This window comes from Callionymus lyra, chromosome 9 (genome assembly GCF_982586985.1).
Source record: "Callionymus lyra chromosome 9, fCalLyr1.hap1.1, whole genome shotgun sequence".
NCBI lineage: Eukaryota > Metazoa > Chordata > Actinopteri > Syngnathiformes > Callionymidae > Callionymus > Callionymus lyra.
This window is the reverse complement of record NC_141826.1, coordinates 14010075-14034309: the sequence shown is the minus strand read 5'-3', so window position 1 is coordinate 14034309 and position 24235 is coordinate 14010075. Positions and strand designations below refer to the sequence as shown.

The 24235-nt window shown below is 33.2% G+C and overlaps 2 protein-coding genes and 1 pseudogene across 3 annotated transcripts; all 3 read left to right on the top strand.

Moving 5' to 3' along the window:
• The first annotated feature begins 1197 nt into the window (after positions 1-1197).
• Positions 1198-8702, top strand: LOC148071906 (uncharacterized). 2 transcript variants are annotated; one of them, XM_087799454.1, is made up of 7 exons: positions 1198-1246; positions 1625-1942; positions 2248-2589; positions 2650-2763; positions 2853-2869; positions 2945-3059; positions 8375-8702. In XM_087799454.1, the coding sequence occupies exons 1-6, from the start codon at positions 1204-1206 to the stop codon at positions 3041-3043; spliced, it is 933 nt and encodes a 310-aa protein (XP_087655580.1). In that variant the 5' UTR covers positions 1198-1203; the 3' UTR covers positions 3044-3059; positions 8375-8702. The 2 variants fall into 2 exon arrangements, with proteins under 2 accessions (XP_087655580.1, XP_087655581.1); XM_087799455.1 differs by lacking the exon at positions 2853-2869.
• On the top strand, positions 6495-8702 carry LOC148071905 (uncharacterized). Its single transcript, XM_087799453.1, has 6 exons — positions 6495-6553; positions 6933-7250; positions 7548-7889; positions 7950-8063; positions 8153-8169; positions 8245-8702. Exons 1-6 carry the CDS (start codon positions 6517-6519, stop codon positions 8350-8352), a joined length of 936 nt encoding a protein of 311 aa, XP_087655579.1. The 5' UTR covers positions 6495-6516; the 3' UTR covers positions 8353-8702.
• Positions 8703-12522: 3820 nt separating this feature from the next.
• On the top strand, positions 12523-13977 carry LOC148071904 (uncharacterized; annotated as a pseudogene).
• The last annotated feature ends 10258 nt before the right edge of the window (positions 13978-24235 follow it).

The following is a 24235-nucleotide window of genomic DNA, read 5'->3' as shown; positions in this document are numbered from 1 at the left end:
CTCATCATGATGTGGTTTTGAAGTAATAACTTTATAAAATGATTTCCCGTCTAAAATCTCTGTGAATGAGAGGTTACGAGAGTCCATTATGATGTAACAATGGCTTCACTCCTCCTCCAGCCAGCTGCAACCAAGCCCCGGTTTGTTTAAACAATGAGAGTTTTGGAGTTGGAGACTTCTGGGATTGATGACACTGCATGACAAACCTTGATGTTTGACCAATCACGGCTTAGTGGGCGTGGTTATGGTGAACAATATTTCTTCTCCAGAAAAACCAAGTGATTTTAGTGGGTTTATGTCAATGAAAAGAGAGTTTTTGACAAACAGACACATACATGATGAGTACAATAGAGGTCTAAGATATATTAAAGAGATACTTAAATCAACATATTAGTTGACCTAGTTGAACTCAATTAAAAAGGGAGACTGGTGAGAGATTTTTGTGAACTGCAAATCAAATAAAATAAACATTTTCTAAAATGGTTTTCTTTTAAACTCCTGAAGAAAAAAGAAAAAATTAAGTTGTTTTAATCGCCTATTTATTGAGTGTCTAAAGCCTACTTTCTACATGTGTTAGATGATTTCAGAACTCAAATTCCTCTATTCTTAAATTTTTTTTTTAAATGAGTGGCAAGCGGAAAAATACCTTGTTAAGTTCCCCCCTATCTGCTCTTTCATTGCAACATAGAAGTTTTTTTTATTTTTATCTTAAACCTGGCTGGACTTGTGGTGAATATGTTATTAATTTATTTGCAAACAATTGTTGTCTAGATTAAGTTCAGGTTCAAACTAATAAATACGTTTCAATCACGTATTTAATGTTATTATGTCAACTGTCGACTTTCTACATTTCAATGCATGTTTTAAGACGTCAATTTCCTCTAAAGAGATGAAATATTCAGTGAGAATAATGAGGGTAAATCTTCAAACCACAAAAGATTCCTGCAGCTGCTTTTGGTTGAGAAAGTTAAAAATGTAAGAAAAACACAGAGAGAAGAGATCGTAAACTAAAGAGACACATTTTGAAAATGTAAACTTCTTCTGGGGTGAACAAAAACAAGCTGATTATTTTCATTGGTCGAACTGAGAAGAAAAAAATGACTACAGACCAATGATTCTTTTGTTCCCACCCACTTGTGTCGCAACATAAATGCTTCAGTTTGTAGGTTTTGTGTCTCAAACTTGGCTGGACTTGTGGTGAAGATGTTTTACGTTTATTTTCTCTTCGTCTTTGTCTCGACTGGAGGTAAGAATGATCAGCTTTATGAACATTCTATTTATCTATTTTAACACTTGATTTACTTGTAACAACATTAACTTGTGATTTTATATAGATATGTATTTCTTCATTTGTTTTGTCTTTTATTTTAAATTCAGTAAGAAATAATTTAATTCAGAGTTTATTTAGACTTTAAAAATGTATCTGAATAACAAACAGATTTTTCTGCTTATCTGGTACAAATTTAACCATATGATGTTGTGTATTTCACCTTTACACCGTAGAAATACTTATCAGAAAAGCTTTTTACACTTTGGTGAAGAATAAAAATAACTTGTAAAGTGTAAGGAAAATGTTCAAATATTTTAATTCACAAACCACAACTAATTGTTTAATCTGTTCCAGGATGTGATCAAAACTTTTCTTCAAGCACCGTACTTGTTGGACAGGATGTGACTTTCAAATGCAACATTGGGAGCCGATTCGGGAACTTACAGTGGACCAGATTAACTTCTGACAACCTGCTGGAAGTTTTACTCTCTGTGTCTCCCTATGGAAGACAATTACAAACCAAGTCTCGTCGATTCACTGCAAAACATGACTCGGATTATTTTGATCTGAATCTTACCAGAGCAGAGTCGAAAGACACTGGATTTTACTTCTGCAGCGAAGTTTTAAACTCAAAGATGACATTTATAAATACAACTTTTCTGCATGTTAAAGGTACATTAACACTTTCTTTTTTTTCATTTGACATACACATAAAACATTATGCGGTTAAAACATTTTTTTATCAACTTGTTTATTTGTTTATTTCCATTTCCATTCATTTAGATTTGACTTCTTTGAGTTAAGTGATAACATTCCATGATAATATCATATCAGTTATTTTAATGTCCATATATTCTGTGCACCTTCTCTTGCATCGTTTGTATGTTAATATTTAATTTTTTAACATTTAAACATGTTGACTGCTTTTTGTCTAATATTTTCTTGAATCATCTCTAAATATTTGGACTTCTTCACAGACAGAGATGCTGATGTAACTGATGTGGTTCAGACTGATCTGCTGCATTCAGGAACCTCCGGTAATCTTCAATGTTCACTCCTCACAGAGAAGAAAAACTCATGTTCTGGAAAAGAATCAGTTTACTGGTTCAAATCTGGAGCAGACAATGCACCACGTTTTCTCTTGGCTCGTGACATTGGAGGAGATGAATGTGAAGAAAACTCTACGATTCAATCGAGGAAATGTTTCTACAACTTGTCCAGAGACGTGAGCTCCTCTCACCATGAGACCCTCTACTGCGCCGTGGTCTCATGTGGACACATTTTCGTTGGAAATGCATCCAACATCAAAGAGGCTCAAGGTAAAGGACCAGTTACATTTGCATTAAGACTATGCTCAATAATGTATTTTGTTCCTCCAGATATCTCTACCGATGATTTTCTGATGACAACTAGGTCAGCAGCTGTTGTCTCCATAGGTCTCGGAGTTATGGTTCTACTGATTTACCTCCTCACGATACTTGATGAATGTGTTGGTGAGTAAATAATGAAATAATAAAAATATGAAGATGACTTTATAATTATTTTGATTTTATCTGCCGATATTTTTCACCATCCACTGAAGAGCAACATGTGCAGCAGGTAGATATTTAGGATGTAAAAGTGAAAATTATTAAATCTGTTTTTAATTCCATTTTGTCCGTTTCATTCATGCAGGGAAGTGTAGATTCATCCGTGCACTCTGTGGCCATTTTTACTCTGATGAAGGCTGGAGAGGGAGAATACAGAGCAGATGTGAATAGAAGACACATATAAAAGTGATGAGAGGATTGTGAAGAAGAAGAAGAAGAAGAAGAAGAAGAAGATGTCGACGTTTTTTTTTTTTTTCTGAAAAATGTATTAAATTTTATTTTCAGATTTGTTATGTTGCTTGCGAGATACAATAGAAAAAAAACAAAAATAAAACTGTGATGCTGTCATAATAAAGATCAGACCAGTGTTAATGGGCAACAATTCATGACTGTTATTATTTTGTATCTTTATAATCAAGTGACCACAGAAACTAAAGGAAACCTTAAAATAACTTTTTCTGTTTAACACTTTATCTTGTTTGTATTTTTATTCTTTAATAAAACTGAAATAAACTTTTGAAAAAAACAACAACAACAACGTTCGTCTCAACTTGTGTTAATCCTCAACCACGCAGACACACGATAGTAAAATCATATATTTATTGAAATATATCACATTTTTATTTATGATCATATTCAAATCATCAAATATTAAGATAAATGTTTTTTGTCTGAGTGTGAGGAAGGTGTTTGTGGTTTAGTTACATGTGTTGAAAAGAAGAAACAAATGTTCTTGACCTCATTAAGAAAGAGACAGGAAGTTTGAATATGTGACCAAAGTAACATGAAAGTTTCGATACAATTTTGATTATACTGTGTAAAAACTGACTTCTGTGACATTCAAATATTTTTCATCTTGTGAGTGAATTTCGGTGAAGGCAGACATGACTTCAAAAACACTAAAAAATGTCTGTGCCTCAAATAAGGTTGTGTTATAATAACTGGTGTTGCTATCTTGACGATCAGAAAAAATCATGGAGTTAAAACTCCAGAAGTTTTTTATCCAGCTATTGAATTAAAATTAACTTGAAAAGCTTGATAGAAAAAGCTGAGAGCTCAGTGTCATCAGCACCTTGGACAGTTCCTTATACGCACCAAGAAAACCCTAAAAATTGACTTCAACTCACAATCTGAACTTTCAAGCACCTGGGATGTTTGGTTAACCACCTCCAGAGAGGTCACAGGTCAAAACTAGAGAGATAAGAAGAAACTTTTTCATGAGCATCTGGACTAAAAGAAAATGCCGCAAATGACAGACAACAGCAAAAAAAGGGAAAGACAGTCACCTGCTCTGACACAAACAAAAGGAAACACACATTTTGCTGCTTCATTTTGGTATCATTTTCTTGGAATTATATCTTATCTAACGTTTGGAGAAATTTGGACATTCATGGAGACAGTTAATGCAACACTGTTTATTTTAAGATTGTGTCACTCTTGTCACACACTCCACAAAAAACATACATATATTATCTTTCACTTTTTAGCAATTAATATTCTTAATTACTTTTTTCCAAGTACCTTAAAACTTTCTAAGTGCCTCAAAAGTTCCACTTTGGAATCAGAATTGAATTTAATTAAAGATAAAATGAAGTAGTTTTCTATTTTAAAACAGTTTCAGATCCAGCAGAAGAACTTGTTGTTCACAGTTGAATTGAAAGTTTCTTGTTGTTGAGGTCGTCAAACGCTCTTCCTGTCTATTGCTGCACAAGGTTTAGAAAAGTTGACTTTTTTTCATCTCTGCGTGTCAAGTAACCACACGAGAGCTACACAAACATATAACACCTCTGCAGACTTCATCCTGCACGAAGGTGTGACTTAAACTGCAGCAGTCGATGTCATGAACATTCTCCTTTGAGACAGGTCCATTTTTCAAGATGTTTAATAGGTTTTTAATGTCTAACAAAACGTCATCAAGTTGTAAAAGCTTTATTGTAACATTAAAATAAATAATCCAGAATCAATATTCTGATTAATATTTTATAAAACTGAAAACAATTTACAGTGAAAAATATAATTTTCATTTCTTTTCACTTTTCTTAGCATATTTTAGCGTTCTTAATATGGTATTTTAGGATTATATATGGCATATGGTAGATCAGGATCTAACTAGATTTGCATTAGAGTTACTATAGCTTAGCATTAGATTCAGAATAGACTAGCATTAGATTAATGTATCTTAAAACATAGCATTAGATAGATATAGGTCATATTTATCCAAATGTCATTTAAGAAGAAGCTAGCTTCAAATTTTTGTGTGAATACATTTGAAAGAATTGTGTTTTCTCACATAGGAGTCATAAGACAGGAAGCCCATCAAGCCTCAGAGAGAAGAAGAAGACAGGAAGTCAGAGGCCATCGCTTGACAGGTTTTAACGTTGCACTCTAGACCACAGAGAGAGAAAAGTTTCCATTGAGCAGTCGGAGGATGAATCGAGGCGTGGGAGGTTCTTTCTCTCAGAGTGAGTGTTACTTGGCGATAAACACATTTTATTTAGGTCTATGATAAACTTGTAGTCCAATCTGTCTGATCAGAAATTAGATTATATAAGATTGACTTTATTAAATGAATAGTACATAGACTTTTGTTGCAGTAGTCATTAGAAATGTACTATTAAACTTAAATGTTCCACCCATTCATCCTTCCATATATTCATCCACCCTACTGTCCATCCACCTATTCATCTGTACATCTATCCACCTCTATCTCCTTTTTTAATTGAAGTCTTCCTCTCCAAGATGCAGTAATCCCCTCATCATGAAGTGGTTTTGAAGTAATTGATTTATAGACTTCTTTCCTGTCTAAAATCTTAAGGAATAAGAGGTTACGAGAGTCCATTATTATGTAATCATGGCTTCACTCCTCCTCTAGCCAGCTGTAATTATGCCCCGCTTTGTTAATACAATGAGTGTCTTGGAGTTGGAGACTTCAAAAGAGGTCCAATATATATTTAAGAGATACTTAAATTAACACATTTGTTGACCTAGTTGAACTCAATAAAAAAGGGAGGCTGGTGAGAGATTGTTGTGAACTGCAAATAAAATAAATAAACATTTTGTAAAATGGTTTTCTTTTTAAATCGTGAAAAAAATACAAAAAATAAAGTTGTTTTAATCACCTATATATTGAGTGTCTAAAGCGTACTTCCTGTTTTAGATGTTTTCAGAACTCAAATTCCTCTTTTAATTTTTTGTGGTGAAGATGTTATTCATTTATTTTCAAACCATCTTTGTCTAGATAAGTTCAGGTTCAAACAAATAAAGTGGTTTTAATCACATATTTAATCAACTTTAGTCAACTTTATTTCAATACATGTTTTAAGACGTCAATTTCCTCTAAAAAGATGAAATATTCACTGAGAATAATGCGGGTAAATCTTCAAACTACAAAAGATTCCTGCAGCTGCTTTTGGTTGAGAAAGTTAAACTTGTAAGAAAAACACAGAGAGAAGAGATCGTAAACTAAAGAGACACATTTTGAACATGTAACCTTCTTCTGGGGTGAAAAAAACAAGCTGATTATTTTCATTGGTCGAACTGAGAAGAAAAAAATGACGACCGACCAATGATTCTTTTGTTCACACCCACTTGTGTCGCAACATAAACGCTTCAGTTTGTAGGTTTTGTATCTCAAACTTGGCTGGACTTGTGGTGAAGATGTTTTACATTTATTTTCTCTTCGTCTCGACTGGAGGTAAGAATGATCAGCTTTATGAACTTTCTATTTATCTATTTTAAGACTTGATTTACTTGTAATAACATTAACTTGTGATTTTATATAGATATATATTTCTTCATTTGTTTTGCCTTTTATTTTAAATTCTGTAAGAAATAATTTAATTCAGAGTTTCTTTAGTCTTTAAAAATGTATCTTAATAACAAACTGTTTTTTCTGCTCATCTGGTACAAATTTAACCATATAATGTTGTGTATTTGACCTTTACACCCTAGACATACTTATCAGCAAAGCTTTTTACACTTTGGTGTAAAATAAAAATTAACTGTAAAGTTTAAAGAAAAATGTTCCAATATTTTAATTCACAAACCACAACTAATTGTTTAATCTGTTCCAGGATGTCATCAAAACTTTCCGTCAAGCACCGTACTTGTTGGACAGGATGTGACTTTCAAATGCAACATTGGGAGCCGATTCGGGAACTTACAGTGGACCAGATTAACTTCTGACAACCTGCTGGAAGTTTTAGTCTCTTCGGATCCCTTTGGAAATCAACTAGTAAACAAGACTTCTCGATTCACTACAAAACGTGACTTGAAACATTTTGATCTGAGTTTTACCAGAGCAGAGTTGGAAGACACTGGATTTTACTTCTGCAGTGAAGTTGTGAGCTCAAAGATGACATTTATAAATAAAACTTTTCTGCATGTTGAAGGTACGCTAACACTTTTTTTTTATTTGACATAAACCTAAAAAAAATATGTGGTTAAAACATTTTTTTTGCATTTTGTTTGTTTATTTCCATTTCCATTCATTTACATCTGACTCTTTGAGTTATGTGATAACATTCCATGATGATATGCTATTAGTTGTCTAAAATTCCATAGATTCTGTGCACCTTCTCTTGTATCATTTGTATGTTTATATTTAATTTTTGAGCAATTAAAGCTTTTATCTGCTTTTTGTCCAATATGTTCATGGATCATCTCTAAATATTTGGACTTCTTCACAGACAGAGATGCTGATGTAACTGATGTGGTTCACACTGATCTGCTGCATTCAGGAACCTCCGGTAATCTTCAATGTTCACTCCTCACAAAGAAGAAAAACTCATGTTCTGGAAAAGAATCAGTTTACTGGTTCAAATCTGGAGCAGACAAAGCACCACGTTTTCTCTTTGCTCGTGACATTGGAGGAAATGAATGTGAAGAAAACTCTACGATTCAAACGAGGAAATGTTTCTACAACTTGTCCAGAGACGTGAGCTCCTCTCACCATGAGACCCTCTACTGCGCCGTGGTCTCATGTGGACACATTTTCGTTGGAAATGCATCCAACATCAAAGAGGCTCAAGGTAAAGGACCAGTTACATTTGCATTAAGACTATGCTCAATAATGTATTTTGTTCCTCCAGATATCTCTACCGATGATTTTCTGATGACAACTAGGTCAGCAGCTGTTGTCTCCATAGGTCTCGGAGTTATGGTTCTAATGATTTACCTCCTCACGATACTTGATGAATGTGTTGGTGAGTAAATAATGAAATAATAAAAATATGAAGATGACTTTATAATTATTTTGATTTTATCTGCCGATATTTTTCACCATCCACTGAAGAGCAACATGTGCAGCAGGTAGATATTTAGGATGTAAAAGTGAAAATTATTAAATCTGTTTTTAATTCCATTTTGTCCGTTTCATTCATGCAGGGAAGTGTAGATTCATCCGTGCACTCTGTGGCCATTTTTACTCTGATGAAGGCTGGAGAGGGAGAATACAGAGCAGATGTGAAGAGAAGACACACACATCATAAGTGATGAGAGGATTGTGAAGAAGAAGAAGAAGAAGAAGAAGAAGAAGAAGATGTCGACGTTTTTTTTTTTTTCTGAAAAATGTATTTAGTTTTATTTTCAGATTTGTTATGTTGCTTGCGAGATACAATAGAAAAAAAACAAAAATAAAACTGTGATGCTTTCATGATAAAGATCAGACCAGTGTTAATGGGCAACAATTCATGACTGTTATTATTTTGTATCTTTATAATCGAGTGACCACAGAAACTAAAGGAAACCTTAAAATAACTGTTTCTGTTTAACACTTTATCTTGTTTGTATTTGTATTCTTTAATAAAACTGAAATAAACTTTTGAAAAAAACAACAACAACAACGTTCGTCTCAACTTGTGTTAATCCTCAACCACGCAGACACACGATAGTAAAATCATATATTTATTGAAATATATCACATTTTTATTTATGATCATATTCAAATCATCAAATATTAGTGTGAGTGTGAGGAAGGTGTTTGTGGTTTAGTTACATGTGGTGAAAAGAAGAAACAAATGTTCTTGACCTTATTAAGAAAGAAACAGGAAGTTTGAATATGTGACCAAAGTTACTTGAAAGTTTCGATACAACTTTGATTATACTGTGTAAAAACGGACTTCTGGGACATTTAAATATTTTTCATCTTGTGAGTGAATTTCAGTGAAGACATACATGACTTCAAAAACATAAACACTAAAAAATGTTTGTACCTCAAAGAAGGTTGTGTGATAATAACTGGTGTTGATATCTTGACGATCAGAAAAAATCATGGAGTTAAACCTCCAGAAGTTTTCTATCAAGCTATTGAATTAAAATTAACTTGAAAAAAGCTGAGAGCTCAGGGTCATCAGCACCTTGGAAAGCTCCATATAAGCACCAAGAAAACCCTAAAAATTGACTTCAACTCACAATCTGAACTTTCAAGCACCTGGGATGTTTGGTTAATCACCTCCAGAGAGGTCACAGGTCACAACCAGAGAGATAAAAAGGTGAAAAAACTTTGTCATGAGCATCTGGACTAAAAGGAAATGCCACAAATGAAAGACAACAGAGAAAAAAGGGAAAGAGAGTCACCTGCTCTGACACAAACAAAAAGAAACACGCATTTTGCTGCTTCATTTTGTTTTAATTTTCTTGGAATTATATCTAATCTAACATTTGGAGAGATTTGGACATTCATGGGGACAGTTATTGCAACACTGTTTATTTTAAGATTGTGAAGGTCATTCACTCTTGTCACACACTCCACAAAAAATATACATAAATTACCCACAAAGTATGTTTTAACTTTTTAGCAACTACTTTTTTTAATTACTTTTTTCCAAGTACCTTAAAACTTTCTAAGTACCTCAAAAGTTAAACTTTGGAATCAGAATTTAACTTAATTAAAGATAAAATGAAGTAGTTTTCTATTTTAAAACAGTTTCAGATCCAGCAGAAGAACTTGTTGTTCACAGTTGAATGGAAAGTTTCTTGTTGTTGTGGTCGTCAAACGCTCTTCCTGTCTATTGCTGCACAAGGTTTAGAAAAGTGTAATTTTTTTTTCATCTCTGCGTGTCAAGTAACCACACGAGAGCTGAACAAACATATAAACCCTCTGCAGACTTCATCCTGCACGAATGGATGTTGTATGTTAATATTTTATTTTTCAGCATTTAAACCTGTTGACTGCTTTTTGTCTAATATTTTCATGAATCATCTCTAAATATTTGGACTTCTTCACAGACAGAGATGCTGATGTAACTGATGTGGTTCAGACTGATCTGCTGCATTCAGGAACCTCCAGTAATCTTCAATGTTCACTCCTCACAAAGAAGAAAAACTCATGTTCTGGAAAAGAATCAGTTTACTGGTTCAAATCTGGAGCAGACAAAGCACCACGTTTTCTCTTGGCTCGTGACATTGGAGGAGATGAATGTAAAGAAAACTTTACGATTCAATCGAGGAAATGTTTCTACAACTTGTCCAGAGAAGTGAGCTCCTCTCACCATGAGACCCTCTACTGCGCCGTGGTCTCATGTGGACACATTTTCGTTGGAAATGCATCCAACATCAAAGCCGTTCAAGGTATTACAACCATGTATTTTACGATGTTGAATTCATATTTAAATTTGTTTTCAAACAGAAAAAACAGACCCTTGTGACTTCATGAGTAAACTGGTGATTGTGTTTGGTGCTGGTCTCTCCATTTGTCTGCTCATTATTCTTCTACTGATTTACATCATCTGGAAACTAAAGCAAGATTTAAACAGTAAGAACTTTTTTTTTCCACTCACAGATTAAGAATGATGCGAAATAAGTAATAACTGATCTATTTTATGATTAGAAATTAGTTTTGGGATTTAAAAAAGTGAATTGATGGTTTTATTTTATTTTATTTGTTTCTTGTGATGTTTTCTGTGCAGAGATGTTAAAGGAAGACTAACTGTTAGATCTTTCTTTTTATTAACGTAGATCATTTAATCAGGTGCACAGAACTTTTCTTCTTTCTTGTTTCATCATTTATAGATATTTTTTTCCAGTTTATAAGACACCTTCAATTAAGTAGCTTCCGAATGATGCAATAGTTTGAATTTCTAATGTGTTTTTTTGTTTTCTCACTTCATGAGAACTGCAAAGATCAATCTGTGGGTTTCCTGCAACATTTTTTTTTTTTCTTTCACCTCTACTTCCTCACTTCAGATGAATGCACTTGGTTTTTGACACAAAGATAAAATAGAAAAGAGGAGTTGTGTGAAATGTTCCTGTTGTGGTATTTAACTAGTCCATCAGTAAATGATTTTAAACATTTTTTTTTTGTATTTTACATTCGTCTTCCTGGTTTAAAAAAAGTATAAATATTAGAAACATTTTAATTATTAGATTTTTTTGCATGATTGTATTCATGATATTTTATGACTGTCATTTAAGTACATAACATATTATTTAAATATTGATTTCTGATATTGTTTTATTTGGCATAATATTATATACATTCACCACTATGGTTGATCTCATCAATGCTGTCAAGAGAAGAAAGTAAATCAAACCAGAGACAGGAAGTAGAAGTGAAAGTTCAGAGAAGTTTTGACACTATTTTGGTTGGAGGTTCAATGAAACACGTTCATCTGCGTAATATTTTCTTTCCTCTATAGAATCTTCATGTCTTCAACCAACGTCCAAAACTGATGACGGGGACCAGCAGGTAGAAACCAGACGTCACTGAACTTCTCTATTTATCCATCAGTATTAATATGTTTCTCATTTTCCAGCAGGACAATTCTGACTCATTGGTTTACGCTGTACCGAGTTACACCAAGAGGAGAAGCGGAAGAAAGGAAAAACGTGTGGATCTACAGGAAAACGTGATCTATTCTGGGGTCAATGTGAAGAAATAGATTTGTCATCATGATGCTCCTGCTGGACCTCAGATGAGCCTGGACTTGGAAACACCAGAGAGATCCTTCACAAGAAAACAAGAGGCCAAAAGAGGAGTCTGACCTGCTCAGATCTTCAAGGATTGATACGCGACAACCTCAACCTCTACTCTGGAGCTAAATCCATCAATAGAAAGAACTGTGTGGATGGACTAGGAGGAAGATCAGGAACATTGGAAGCCTCATGGACAACTCCTCTTACAGGAGCAGAATCATGGCCAAAAACATTTTATTTTAGTGACAAGTTAAATCTGAAAGAGTTCATCAACATTCATGTTTTTTTATTTACGTTAATGTGTTAATGTAAATTTTAATTTAAAAAAAAAAAAAACATGTTATCATTACCATTCGTACACTGTCACATTTAGTATTTTACCGATTTTTTTGGATGCTTTCAAACTAGTGATTGTATCTCTTTTATAACATGAAGCTTGTTCAATGTAATAATAAAAGATCAATTGTTACTTATTTTTAATCATTTTTAATTTGTAGATGAAAAAAAATATATATTATTTTCGTTTAAATCTTGCTTTAGTTTCCAGATGATGTAGGTCATTAGAAGAATAATGAGCAGACAAATGGCGAGACCAGCACCAAACACAATCTCCAGTTTGCTTCTGAAGTCACTGATATTATTTCCTGTTGGAAAATACATGTACAAGTGAATTCAACAATGTAAAATATTTGGTTAAAATACCTTGACTGTCTTTGATGTTGGATCCATTTCCAACGAAAATGTTTCCACATGAGACCACGGCGCAGTAGAGGGTCTCATGGTGAGAGGATCTCACTTCTCTGGACAAGGTGTAGAAACATTTCCTCGACTGAATCAAAACACACAAAATTTATAGTAGAAGTCGAGTTAAAATAGGTTTAAGTCAAGACTTTTGATGAATGTAGTCTTAGTGATTGAAAGGCATAATTTAAAAGAACTTTTTTAAATACTTAAATCATTATTTTCTTCTGCAGTTGATGTTAAAAGTTATAACATCTGCCGTCTGAGTCCACAAGACTTTCAACAAAGACTTCTTCCATTCGCTGAACTCAAAATCAAAGAGTCGAAGATCGTCCAATGAAATGAGAGAACTGACTCAAGTTGAAACAGTTTAACTTTATTTTATAATAATTACACGTTCTTTTCAGAGAAGTTATGGTCTGGTTTTTCAAATCCTTCCATATGACTTTCCTTTTGGGATTTTAACTTATGATTTACTTATCTTTTCTTTGTTTTCCAGGGTGTGAAAGAATTTTTATGAGATCTATTCAAGTCGGACAAAATGTGAGTCTTCACTGCAGAACTCAAATACAAATACGGGACAAGGACATGGATTCGATTTTTTACAGACAACTTTCCTGAAATGTTATCTAAGAAAGATCCCTTCAACTCACCTGATGTTTCAAATGTTAGGAAAGACTATCAATTATTGACATTTGATCTGGATTTACATGGATTACATTTGAATGACACAGGATTTTACTTCTGCTGTGAAGCGTGGCATTCTGATTTTAAGATTCTGAACGCAACTCTTTTGCAAGTTGAAGGTAAGGTGACCTCCTTATTTATTACATGTTTACTATTTATACTGTATGCGTACATTTTATTATAAGGTATATGATTCACTGAAATAGTATCAAAATGAAGATAAATTTAAGATTTCTAAATACCATTTTTACTTTCTTCATTCATGACAGAAATAAAACCTGCGATCACTGATATCCAAGAGACTTCACCTGATGTCCAACGACCTCCTTTCAATCTACAATGTTCAGTTTCTTCTGGTTCAAATAGTAACTCATGTAAAGAGAGAGTTTACTGGTTCAAAACCAGAACTGAAGAGTCACCGAGCTTACTGGTCGCACGTCAAACCAGGCCTGAATTCTACGTCTGGATTGAGGGAATGCGTCTACAGTTTGTCCAGAGAAGAGAACTTTGCTGATGATGAGACGCTTCACTGTGCTGTGGTCTCATGTGGACACATTTTCTTTGGACAAGGAACCAAAAACAAAACTAACGGTATACATTAAATACTAGGACATGCATTTTTTATTCATCTTATCAGACATTTCCCCTTTTCCAGAAGATCAAGTTTACTCGTGGAAAACTAAAATAGTGTTGAGCTCTGCTCTCACCATCAGTCTGGGAGTTAACGTTCTACTGATGTACATCGTCAAGAAACACAACGGTAAGAAAGATCGTTAGGCTAACACTGTGTAGCATTGTGTCAGGATTATTTGCTTGATCTCTTCTTGACGTTAGGACTGTTCCTAAAATAAATTAAAAAATACAAATATAAAAAACAACATTTTTTTTTTTGATCATCTAGCCACATTCTATACTTTATTTCTAAAGGCTGGTACTTTTTGCCGTCTTTGTCTTGTCCTGGTCCGAACAGTCTACAGTCGGTCGCTATTTTTTTTGATCTAAAGATAACAAAGTAGTCGTGAACATTTGTCAAGCTGAAATAAAATAATAAAGATTATATTTTATAAGTTGAACAGAGCATGAAGCTAATAGTATTTAAATGTTGATCTTGACTTGGACTGTCTTGCCCTGACACTCTCTGAACTTAAGTTTCTTGACCTCAACTTTGTTGTTTTAATTATGATGGTCAGTCCATTCTCAGTGTCATTTGAATATTGTATATATATATATATATATATATATATATATATATATATATATATATATCTTTCTGACAAGTGAAACTTTAAATTGTGATGTTGTGTGATGCTATCTTTCATCAGTTCCTAACAGTCTGAACACACCAGATAACTTCCTGCCACAATCACTCGATCTCTTATCTCTTTGCTTCTGTTTCCTTCTCTTTGGTGTTAACCTCTGATTTGATTGTGGGAGAACTTACTAGTGTTTCTACTGTATGGAAGGAAATAACCGTGTTTCTAAAGTGTGGGCCTGAAACTCTCACTGTTTCCTGTTTAACAGTTGTTTTGTTCCAATCTAGCAGCTAACAGTTTCCAACCAGCAGAGACTGATGAACAACAGCACCAGCAGGTAGATATATAAGGGATATTTATACATCTAAACATCACTTTCTAAAGATCATTTCTTAAATTGCAGCAGGTAAACAATGAGCATTTGGTTTATGCTGCACCGAGATTCACCAAGAGGAAAAGTGGAAGGAAGGAAAGATGTACAAATATGGAGGAAAACGTGATATATTCTGGTGTTCGAGGGATGGAATAGAGCCTGTATCTTCAACTATGGACCAGTGGATTCTGGTTCACATTCAGAAACTATTATTGCTCTTGTTGTAAAAAAAAAAAAAAACACAGGATTTTTTTGTGGTGATATTAGTCAATAAGTAAATAGACAAAATACAAGAATGAAGAAATTAGATGATACAATTAGTGTCAGCTTGTCAAAAAAAATAAATCTGATGCACTAAATTATCATCACAATATATAAATTAATATATATTAAGCTTGAAGAAAAACTTCCTGTACATGTTTGTGTCATGTTGAATTCCAAGTTTTCAGTGTTCAGTGTTCAGTGTTAAAACAGTGTTTTTATTAACAGTATGAATAAAATCATTTGTAATAGATGTCTCTTTTCATGGAAATCTCTCAAGACGTAAAAATGTGAATATTTAATTTAATACCTTTATATTTATTTCATTCTTCACAGGACTTGGGTGAACGTAAGGTCTGTCTATCAAGGTGAAGAAAGAGTCGAGCCAGAAGGGTTTTTATTTACTATTTCTATTCTTACCAATGATCATCAACCAAAAGAACTAACATGATGGATCTGAGAAGGTGAAATGAGGCCTGCTCTAGAGATCAGTGAGAGGCTCATCCATTAGAATGAAGCTCAAGATCTTTGAGGTGGACTCTAGACGAACATATTTTACATGTGATGAATATTAATTATACCAGCTGATACTGGTAAATATGACAGTTTCTGTATACTTTTGATGCTCCAGTAATGTTTCTCTGTGTATTGCTGCTGCTCAAGGTGTCTTCAGCACCTCGGACAGCTCCTTGTACGCACCAAGAAGGCGCCAAAAATTGACCTCAACTTGCAACCTAAACTTTCAAGCACCTGGGATGTTTGGTTAACCACCTCCAGAGAGGTCACAGGTCAAAATCAGAGAGATAAAGAGGTGAAGAAACTTTGTGATGAGCATCTGGACTAAAAGAAAATGCCACAAATGACAGACAACAGAGAAAAAGGGGAAAGAGAGTCACCTGCTCTGACAAAAGGAAACACACATTGTGCTGCTTCATTTTGGTTACATTTTCTTGGAATTATTTCTAATGTAACATTTGGTCAAATTTGGACATTCATGGAGACAGTTATTGCAACACTGTTTATTTTAAGATTGTGAAGGTCATTCACTCTTGTCACACACTCCACAAAAAATATACATAAACTACCCACAAAATATTTTTTTACTTTTTAGCAATTACTTTTTTTAATTACTTTTTTTCCAAGCATCTTAAAACTTTTTAAGTCCTCAAAAGTTCCACTTTGGAATCAGAATTGAACTTAATTAAAGATGAAATGAAGTAGTTTTCTATTTCAAAACAGTTTGAGATCCAGCAGAATAACTTGTTGTTCACAGTTGAATGGAAAGTTTCTTGTTGTTGTGGTCGTCAAACGCCCTTCCTGTCTATTGCTGCACAAGCTTTAGAAAAGTGTTATTATTTTTTCATCTCTGCGTGTCAAGTAACCACACGAGAGCTACACAAACATATAAACCCTCTGCAGACTTCATCCTGCACGAACATGTACAGGATGACTTTTCCATTTTTCAAGATGTTTAATAACTTTTTAATGTCTAACAAAACTTCATTAAAAGTAATTTTAAAAGCCTAAATGTAACATTAAAATAAATAATCCAAAATCAATATTCTGATTAATATTTTATAAAACTGAAAACGATTTACAATGAAAAATAAAATTTTCATTTCTTTTCACTTTTCTTAGCATATCTTAGCGTTCTTAATATGGTATTTTAGGATTATATATGGCATATGGTAGATCAGGATCTAACTAGGTTAGCATTAGAGTTACTATAGCTTAGCATTAGATTCAGAATAGACTAGCATTAGATTAATGTATCTTAAAACATAGCATTAGATAGATATAGTTCATATTTATCCAAAATATGTCATTTAAGAAGAAGCTAGCTTCACATTTTTGTGTGAATACATTTGAAAGAATTGTGTTTTATCACATAGGAGTCATAAGACAGGAAGCCCATCAAGCCTCAGAGAGAAGAAGAAGACAGGAAGTCAGAGGCCATCGCTTGACAGGTTTTAACGTTGCACTCTAGACCACAGAGAGAGAAGACTTTCCATTGAGCAGTCGGAGGATGAATCGAAGCTGATGTGGGAGGTTCTTTCTCTGAGAGTGAGTGTTACTTTACGATAAAGAGACATAATCTAAGCAAAACAAAATGAATCCAAACTCATTTTATTTAGGTCTATTATTAACTTGTAGTACATTTGTGTGATCAGGAATTAGATTATGTAAGATTTACTTTATTAAATGAATAGTAGATAAACTTTTGTTGCAGTAGTCATTAGAAGTGTACCATTAAACTTAAATGTTCCACCCATTCATCCTTCCATATATTCATCCACCCAATTGTCCATCCACCCATTCATCTGTCCATCTATCCACCTCTATCTCTTTTTTTAATTGAAGTCTTCCTCTCCAAGATGCAGTAAGTCCCTCATCATGATGTGGTTTTGAAGTAATTGATTTATAGACTTATTTCCTGTCTAAAAATCTGAGTCCATTATGATGTAATCATGGCTTCACTCCTCCTCCAGCCAGCTGTGATTATGTCCTGCTTTGTTTATACAATGAGTGTCTTGGAGTTGGAGACTTCATACTAATGAGTAAAATAGAGGTCCAAGATATATTTAAGAAAAACTTAAATCAACACATTAGTTGACCTAGTTGATCTCAATAAAAATCAACTGGTGAGAGATTCTTGTGAACTGCAAATAAAATAAAATAAACATTTTCTAAAATGTTTTTTTTTTTTAATCCTGAAGAAAATACATAAAATAAAGATGTTTTAATTGCCTATATATTGATTGTCTAAAGCGTACTTCCTGTGTAATATGTTTTCAGAAGTCAAATTCCTCTATTGACATTTTTTATTTTCAAATAAGTGGCTACTGACAAATACCTTGTTAAGTTCCCCCCTTGTTAAGTATCTGCTCTTTCATTGTATCATAGAATTTATTTTTATTTTTATCTTAAACCTGGCTTGTGTGTGTTGAAGATAATATTCATTTATTTTCAAACCATCTTTGTCTATATTAAGTTCAGGTTCAAACAAATAAAGTGGTTTTAATCACATATTTAATGTTATTATGTCAACTGTCAACTTTATTTCAATGCATGTTTTAAGATGTCAATTTCCTCTAAAAAGATGAAATATTCAGTGAGAATAATGTGGGTAAATCTTCAAACCACAAAAGATTCCTGCAGCTGCTTTTGGTTGAGAAAGTTAAAAATGTAAAAAAAACACAGAGAGAAGAGATCGTAAACTAAAGAGACACATTTTGAACATGTAAACTTCTTCTGGCGTGAAAAAAACAAGCTGATTATTTTCATTGGTCGAACTGAGAAGAAAAAAATGACGACCGACCAATGATTCTTTTGTTCCCACCCACTTGTGTCGCAACATAAATGCTTCGGTTTGTAGGTTTTGTATCTGAAACTTGGCTGGACTTGTGGTGAAGATGTTTTATATTTATTTTCTCTTCGTCTTTGTCTCGACTGGAGGTAAGAATTATCAGCTTTATGAACTTTCTATTTATCTATTTTAACACTTGATTTACTTGTAATAACATTAACTTGTGATTGTATATATATATATATATATATATATTTCTTCATTTGTTTCGACTTTTATTTTAAATTCAGTAAGAAATCCTTTTAATTCAGAGTTTATTTAGACTTTAAAAATTGATCTGAATAACAAACAGATTTGTCTGATTATCTGGTACACATTTAACCATATAATGTTGTGTATTTCACCTTTACACCGTAGAAATACTGATCAGCAAAGGTTTTTACACTTTGGTGTGGAACAAAAATTATTAAATACATTCTCAAGAAAAATGTTCAAATATTTGAATTCACAAACAATAACTACATGTTTAATCTGTTCCAGGATGTGATCAAAAATTTTCGTCAAGCACCGTACTTGCTGGACAGGATGTGACTTTAGAATGCAACATTGTGAGCAGATTCGGGAATTTACAGTGGACCAGATTAACTTCTGACAACCTGCTGGAAGTTTTAGTCTATGCGGATCCCTTTGGATTACAATTACAAACCAAGTCTCCTCGATTCACTGCAAAACATGACTCGAAACATTTTGATCTGAGTTTTACCAGAGCAGAGACGGAAGACACTGGATTTTACTTCTGCAGTGAAGTTGTGAGCGCAAAGATGAGATTTATAAATACAACTTTTCTGCATGTTAAAGGTACATTAACACTTTTTTTGGATTATTTGACATACACATAAAACATTATGTGGTTAAAACATTTTTTTTAGCAATTTGATTGTTTGTTTATTTCCATTTCCATTCATTTAGATCTGACTTGTTTGAGTTAAGTGATAACATTCCATGATAATATCGTATAAGTTTTTTTAATGTCCATAGATTATGTGCACCTTCTCTTGCATCGTTTGTATGTTAATATTTTATATTTTAGCATTTAAACATGTTGGCTGCTTTTTGTCTAATATTTTCATGAATCATCTCTAAATATTTGGACTTCTTCACAGACAGAGATGCTGATGTAACTGATGTGGTTCAGACTGATCTGCTGCATTCAGGAACCTCCGGTAATCTTCAATGTTCACTCCTCACGAAGAAGAACAACTCATGTTCTGGAAAAGAATCAGTTTACTGGTTCAAATCTGGAGCAGACAAGGCACCACGTTTTCTCTTGGCTGGTGACATTGGAGGTGATGAATGTGAAGAAAACTCTACGATTCAAACCAGGAAATGTTTCTACAAATTGTCCAGAGACGTGAGCTCCTCTCACCATGAGACCCTCTACTGCGCCGTCGTCTCATGTGGACACATTTTCTTTGGAAATGGTTCCAACATCAGAGACGTTCAAGGTAAAGGACCAGTTACATTTGCATTAAGACTATGCTCAATAATGTATTTCGTTCCTCCAGATATCTCTACCGATGATTTTCTGATGACAACTAGGTCAGCAGCTGTTGTCTCCATAGGTCTCGGAGTTATGGTTCTACTGATTTACCTCCTCACGATTCTTGATGAATGTGTTGGTGAGTAAATAATGAAATAATAAAAATAAGAAGATGACTTTATAATTATTTTGATTTTATCTGCCAATATTTTTCACCATCCACTGAAGAGCAACATGTGCAGCAGGTAGATATTTAGGATGTAAAGGTGAAAATTATTAAATCTGTTTTTAATTCCATTTTGTCCGTTTCATTCATGCAGGGAAGTGAATATTCATCTGTTCACTCTGTGGCCATTTTTACTCTGATGAAGGCTGGAGAGGGAGAATACAGAGCAGATGTGAAGAGAAGACACATATAAAAGTGATGAGAGGATTGTGAAGAAGAAGAAGAAGAAGAAGAAGAAGATGTCGACGTTTTTTTTTTTTTTTCTGAAAAATGTATTTAGTTTTATTTTCAGATTTGTTATGTTGCTTGCTAGATACAATAGAAAAAAAACAAAAATAAAACTGTGATGCTTTCATGATAAAGATCAGACCAGTGTTAATGGGCAACAATTCATGACTGTTATTATTTTGTATCTTTATAATCAAGTGACCACAGAAACTAAAGGAAACCTTAAAATAACTGTTTCTGTTTAACACTTTATCTTGTTTGTATTTGTATCCTTTAATAAAACTGAAGTAAACTTTTGAATAAAAAAACAACAACAACGTTTGTCTCTACTTGTGTTAATCCTCAACCACGCAGACACACGTCAGTAAAATCATATATTTATTGAAATATATCACATTTTTATTTATAATCATACTCAAATCATCAAATATTAAGATAAATGTTTTTTGTCTGAGTGTGAGGAAGGTGTTTGTGGTTTAGTTACAAGTGGTGAAAAGAAGAAACAAATGTTCTTGACCTCATTAAGAAAGAGACAGGAAGTTTGAATATGTGACCAAAGTAACATGAAAGTTTCGATACAATTTTGATTATACTGTGTAAAAACTGACTTCTGTGACATTCAAATATTTTTCATCTTGTGAGTGAATTTCGGTGAAGGCAGACATGACTTCAAAAACACTAAAAAATGTCTGTGCCTCAAATAAGGTTGTGTTATAATAACTGGTGTTGCTATCTTGACGATCAGAAAAAAACATGGAGTTAAAACTCCAGAAGTTTTTTATCCAGCTATTGAATTAAAATTAACTTGAAAAGCTTGATAGAAAAAGCTGAGAGCTCAGTGTCATCAGCACCTTGGACAGTTCCTTATACGCACCAAGAAAACCCTAAAAATTGACTTCAACTCACAATCTGAACTTTCAAGCACCTGGGATGTTTGGTTAATCACCTCCAGAGAGGTCACAGGTCAAAACTAGAGAGATAAGAAGAAACTTTTTCATGAGCATCTGGACTAAAAGAAAATGCCGCAAATGACAGACAACAGCGAAAAAAGGGAAAGACAGTCACCTGCTCTGACACAAACAAAAGGAAACACACATTTTGCTGCTTCATTTTGGTAACATTTTCTTGGAATTATATCTTATCTAACGTTTGGAGAAATTTGGACATTCATGGAGACAGTTAATGCAACACTGTTTATTTTAAGATTGTGTCACTCTTGTCACACACTCCACAAAAAACATACATATATTATCTTTCACTTTTTAGCAATTAATATTCTTAATTACTTTTTTCCAAGTACCTTAAAACTTTCTAAGTGCCTCAAAAGTTCCACTTTGGAATCAGAATTGAATTTAATTAAAGATAAAATGAAGTAGTTTTCTATTTTAAAACAGTTTCAGATCCAGCAGAAGAACTTGTTGTTCACAGTTGAATGGAAAGTTTCTTGTTGTTGTGGTCGTCAAACGCTCTTCCTGTCTATTGCTGCACAAGCTTTAGAAAATTTGACTTTTTTTCATCTCTGCGTGTCAAGTAACCACACGAGAGCTACACAAACATATAACACCTCTGCAGACTTCATCCTGCACGAACATGTACAGGATGACTTTTCCATTTTTCAAGATGTTTAATAAAGTTTTAATGTCTAACAAAACTTCATTAAAAGTAATTTTAAAAGCCTAAATGTAACATTAAAATAAATAATCTGGAATCAATATTCTGATAAATATTTTATAAAACTGAAAACGATTTACAATGAAAAATACAATTTTCATTTCTTTTCACTTTTCTTAGCATATCTTAGCGTTCTTAATATGGTATGTTAGGATTATATATGGAATATGGTAGATAAGGATCTAACTAGGTTAGTATTAGAGTTACTATAGCTTAGCATTAGATTCAGAATAGACTAGCATTAGATTAATGTATCTTAAAACATAGCATTAGATAGATATAGTTCATATTTATCCAAAATATGTCATTTAAGAAGAAGCTAGCTTCACATTTTTGTGTGAATACATTTGAAAGAATTGTGTTTTATCACATAGGAGTCATAAGACAGGAAGCCCATCAAGCCTCAGAGAGAAGAAGAAGACAGGAAGTCAGAGGCCATCGCTTGACAGGTTTTAACGTTGCACTCTAGACCACAGAGAGAGAAGACTTTCCATTGAGCAGTCGGAGGATGAATCGAGGCTGATGTGGGAGGTTCTTTCTCTGAGAGTGAGTGTTACTTTACGATAAAGAGACATAATGTAAGCAAAACAAAATGAATCCAAACTCATTTTATTTAGGTCTATTATTAACTTGAAGTACATTTGTGTGATCAGGTATTAGATTATGTAAGATTTACTTTATTAAATGAATAGTAGATAAACTTTTGTTGCAGTAGTCATTAGAAGTGTACCATTAAACTTAAATGTTCCACCCATTCATCCTTCCATATACTCATCCACCCAATTGTCCATCCACCTATTCATCTGTCCATCTATCCACCTCTATCTCTTTTTTTAATTGAAGTCTTCCTCTCCAAGATGCAGTAAGTCCCTCATCATGATGTGGTTTTGAAGTAATTGATTTATAGACTTATTTCCTGTCTAAAAATCTGAGTCCATTATGATGTAATCATGGCTTCACTCCTCCTCCAGCCAGCTGTGATTATGTCCTGCTTTGTTTATACAATGAGTGTCTTGGAGTTGGAGACTTCATACTAATGAGTAAAATAGAGGTCCAAGATATATTTAAGAAAAACTTAAATCAACACATTAGTTGACCTAGTTGAACTCAATAAAAATCGGAGACTGGTGAGAGATTCTTGTGAACTGCAAATAAAATAAAATAAACATTTTCTAAAATGTTTTTTTTTTTTAATCCTGAAGAAAATACAAAAAATAAAGTTGTTTTAATTGCCTATATATTGATTGTCTAAAGCGTACTTCCTGTGTAATATGTTTTCAGAACTCAAATTCCTCTATTGACATTTTTTATTTTCAAATAAGTGGCTACTGACAAATACCTTGTTAAGTTCCCCCCTTGTTAAGTATCTGCTCTTTCATTGTAACATAGAATTTATTTTTATTTTTATCTTAAACCTGGTTGGACTTGTGTTGAAGATAATATTCATTTATTTTCAAACCATCTTTGTCTAGATTAAGTTCAGGTTCAAACAAATAAAGTGGTTTTAATCACATATTTAATGTTATTATGTCAACTGTCAACTTTATTTCAATGCATGTTTTAAGATGTCAATTTCCTCTAAAAAGATGAAATATTCAGTGAGAATAATGCGGGTAAATCTTCAAACCACAAAAGATTCCTGCAGCTGCTTTTGGTTGAGAAAGTTAAAAATGTAAAAAAAACACGGAGAGAAGAGATCGTAAACTAAAGAGACACATTTTGAACATGTAAACTTCTTCTGGGGTGAAAAAAACAAGCTGATTATTTTCATTGGTCGAACTGAGAAGAAAAAAATGACGACCGACCAATGATTCTTTTGTTCCCACCCACTTGTGTCGCAACATAAATGCTTCGGTTTGTAGGTTTTGTATCTGAAACTTGGCTGGACTTGTGGTGAAGATGTTTTATATTTATTTTCTCTTCGTCTTTGTCTCGACTGGAGGTAAGAATTATCAGCTTTATGAACTTTCTATTTATCTATTTTAACACTTGATTTACTTGTAATAACATTAACTTGTGATTGTATATATATATATATATATATATATATTTCTTCATTTGTTTCGACTTTTATTTTAAATTCAGTAAGAAATCCTTTTAATTCAGAGTTTATTTAGACTTTAAAAATTGATCTGAATAACAAACAGATTTGTCTGATTATCTGGTACACATTTAA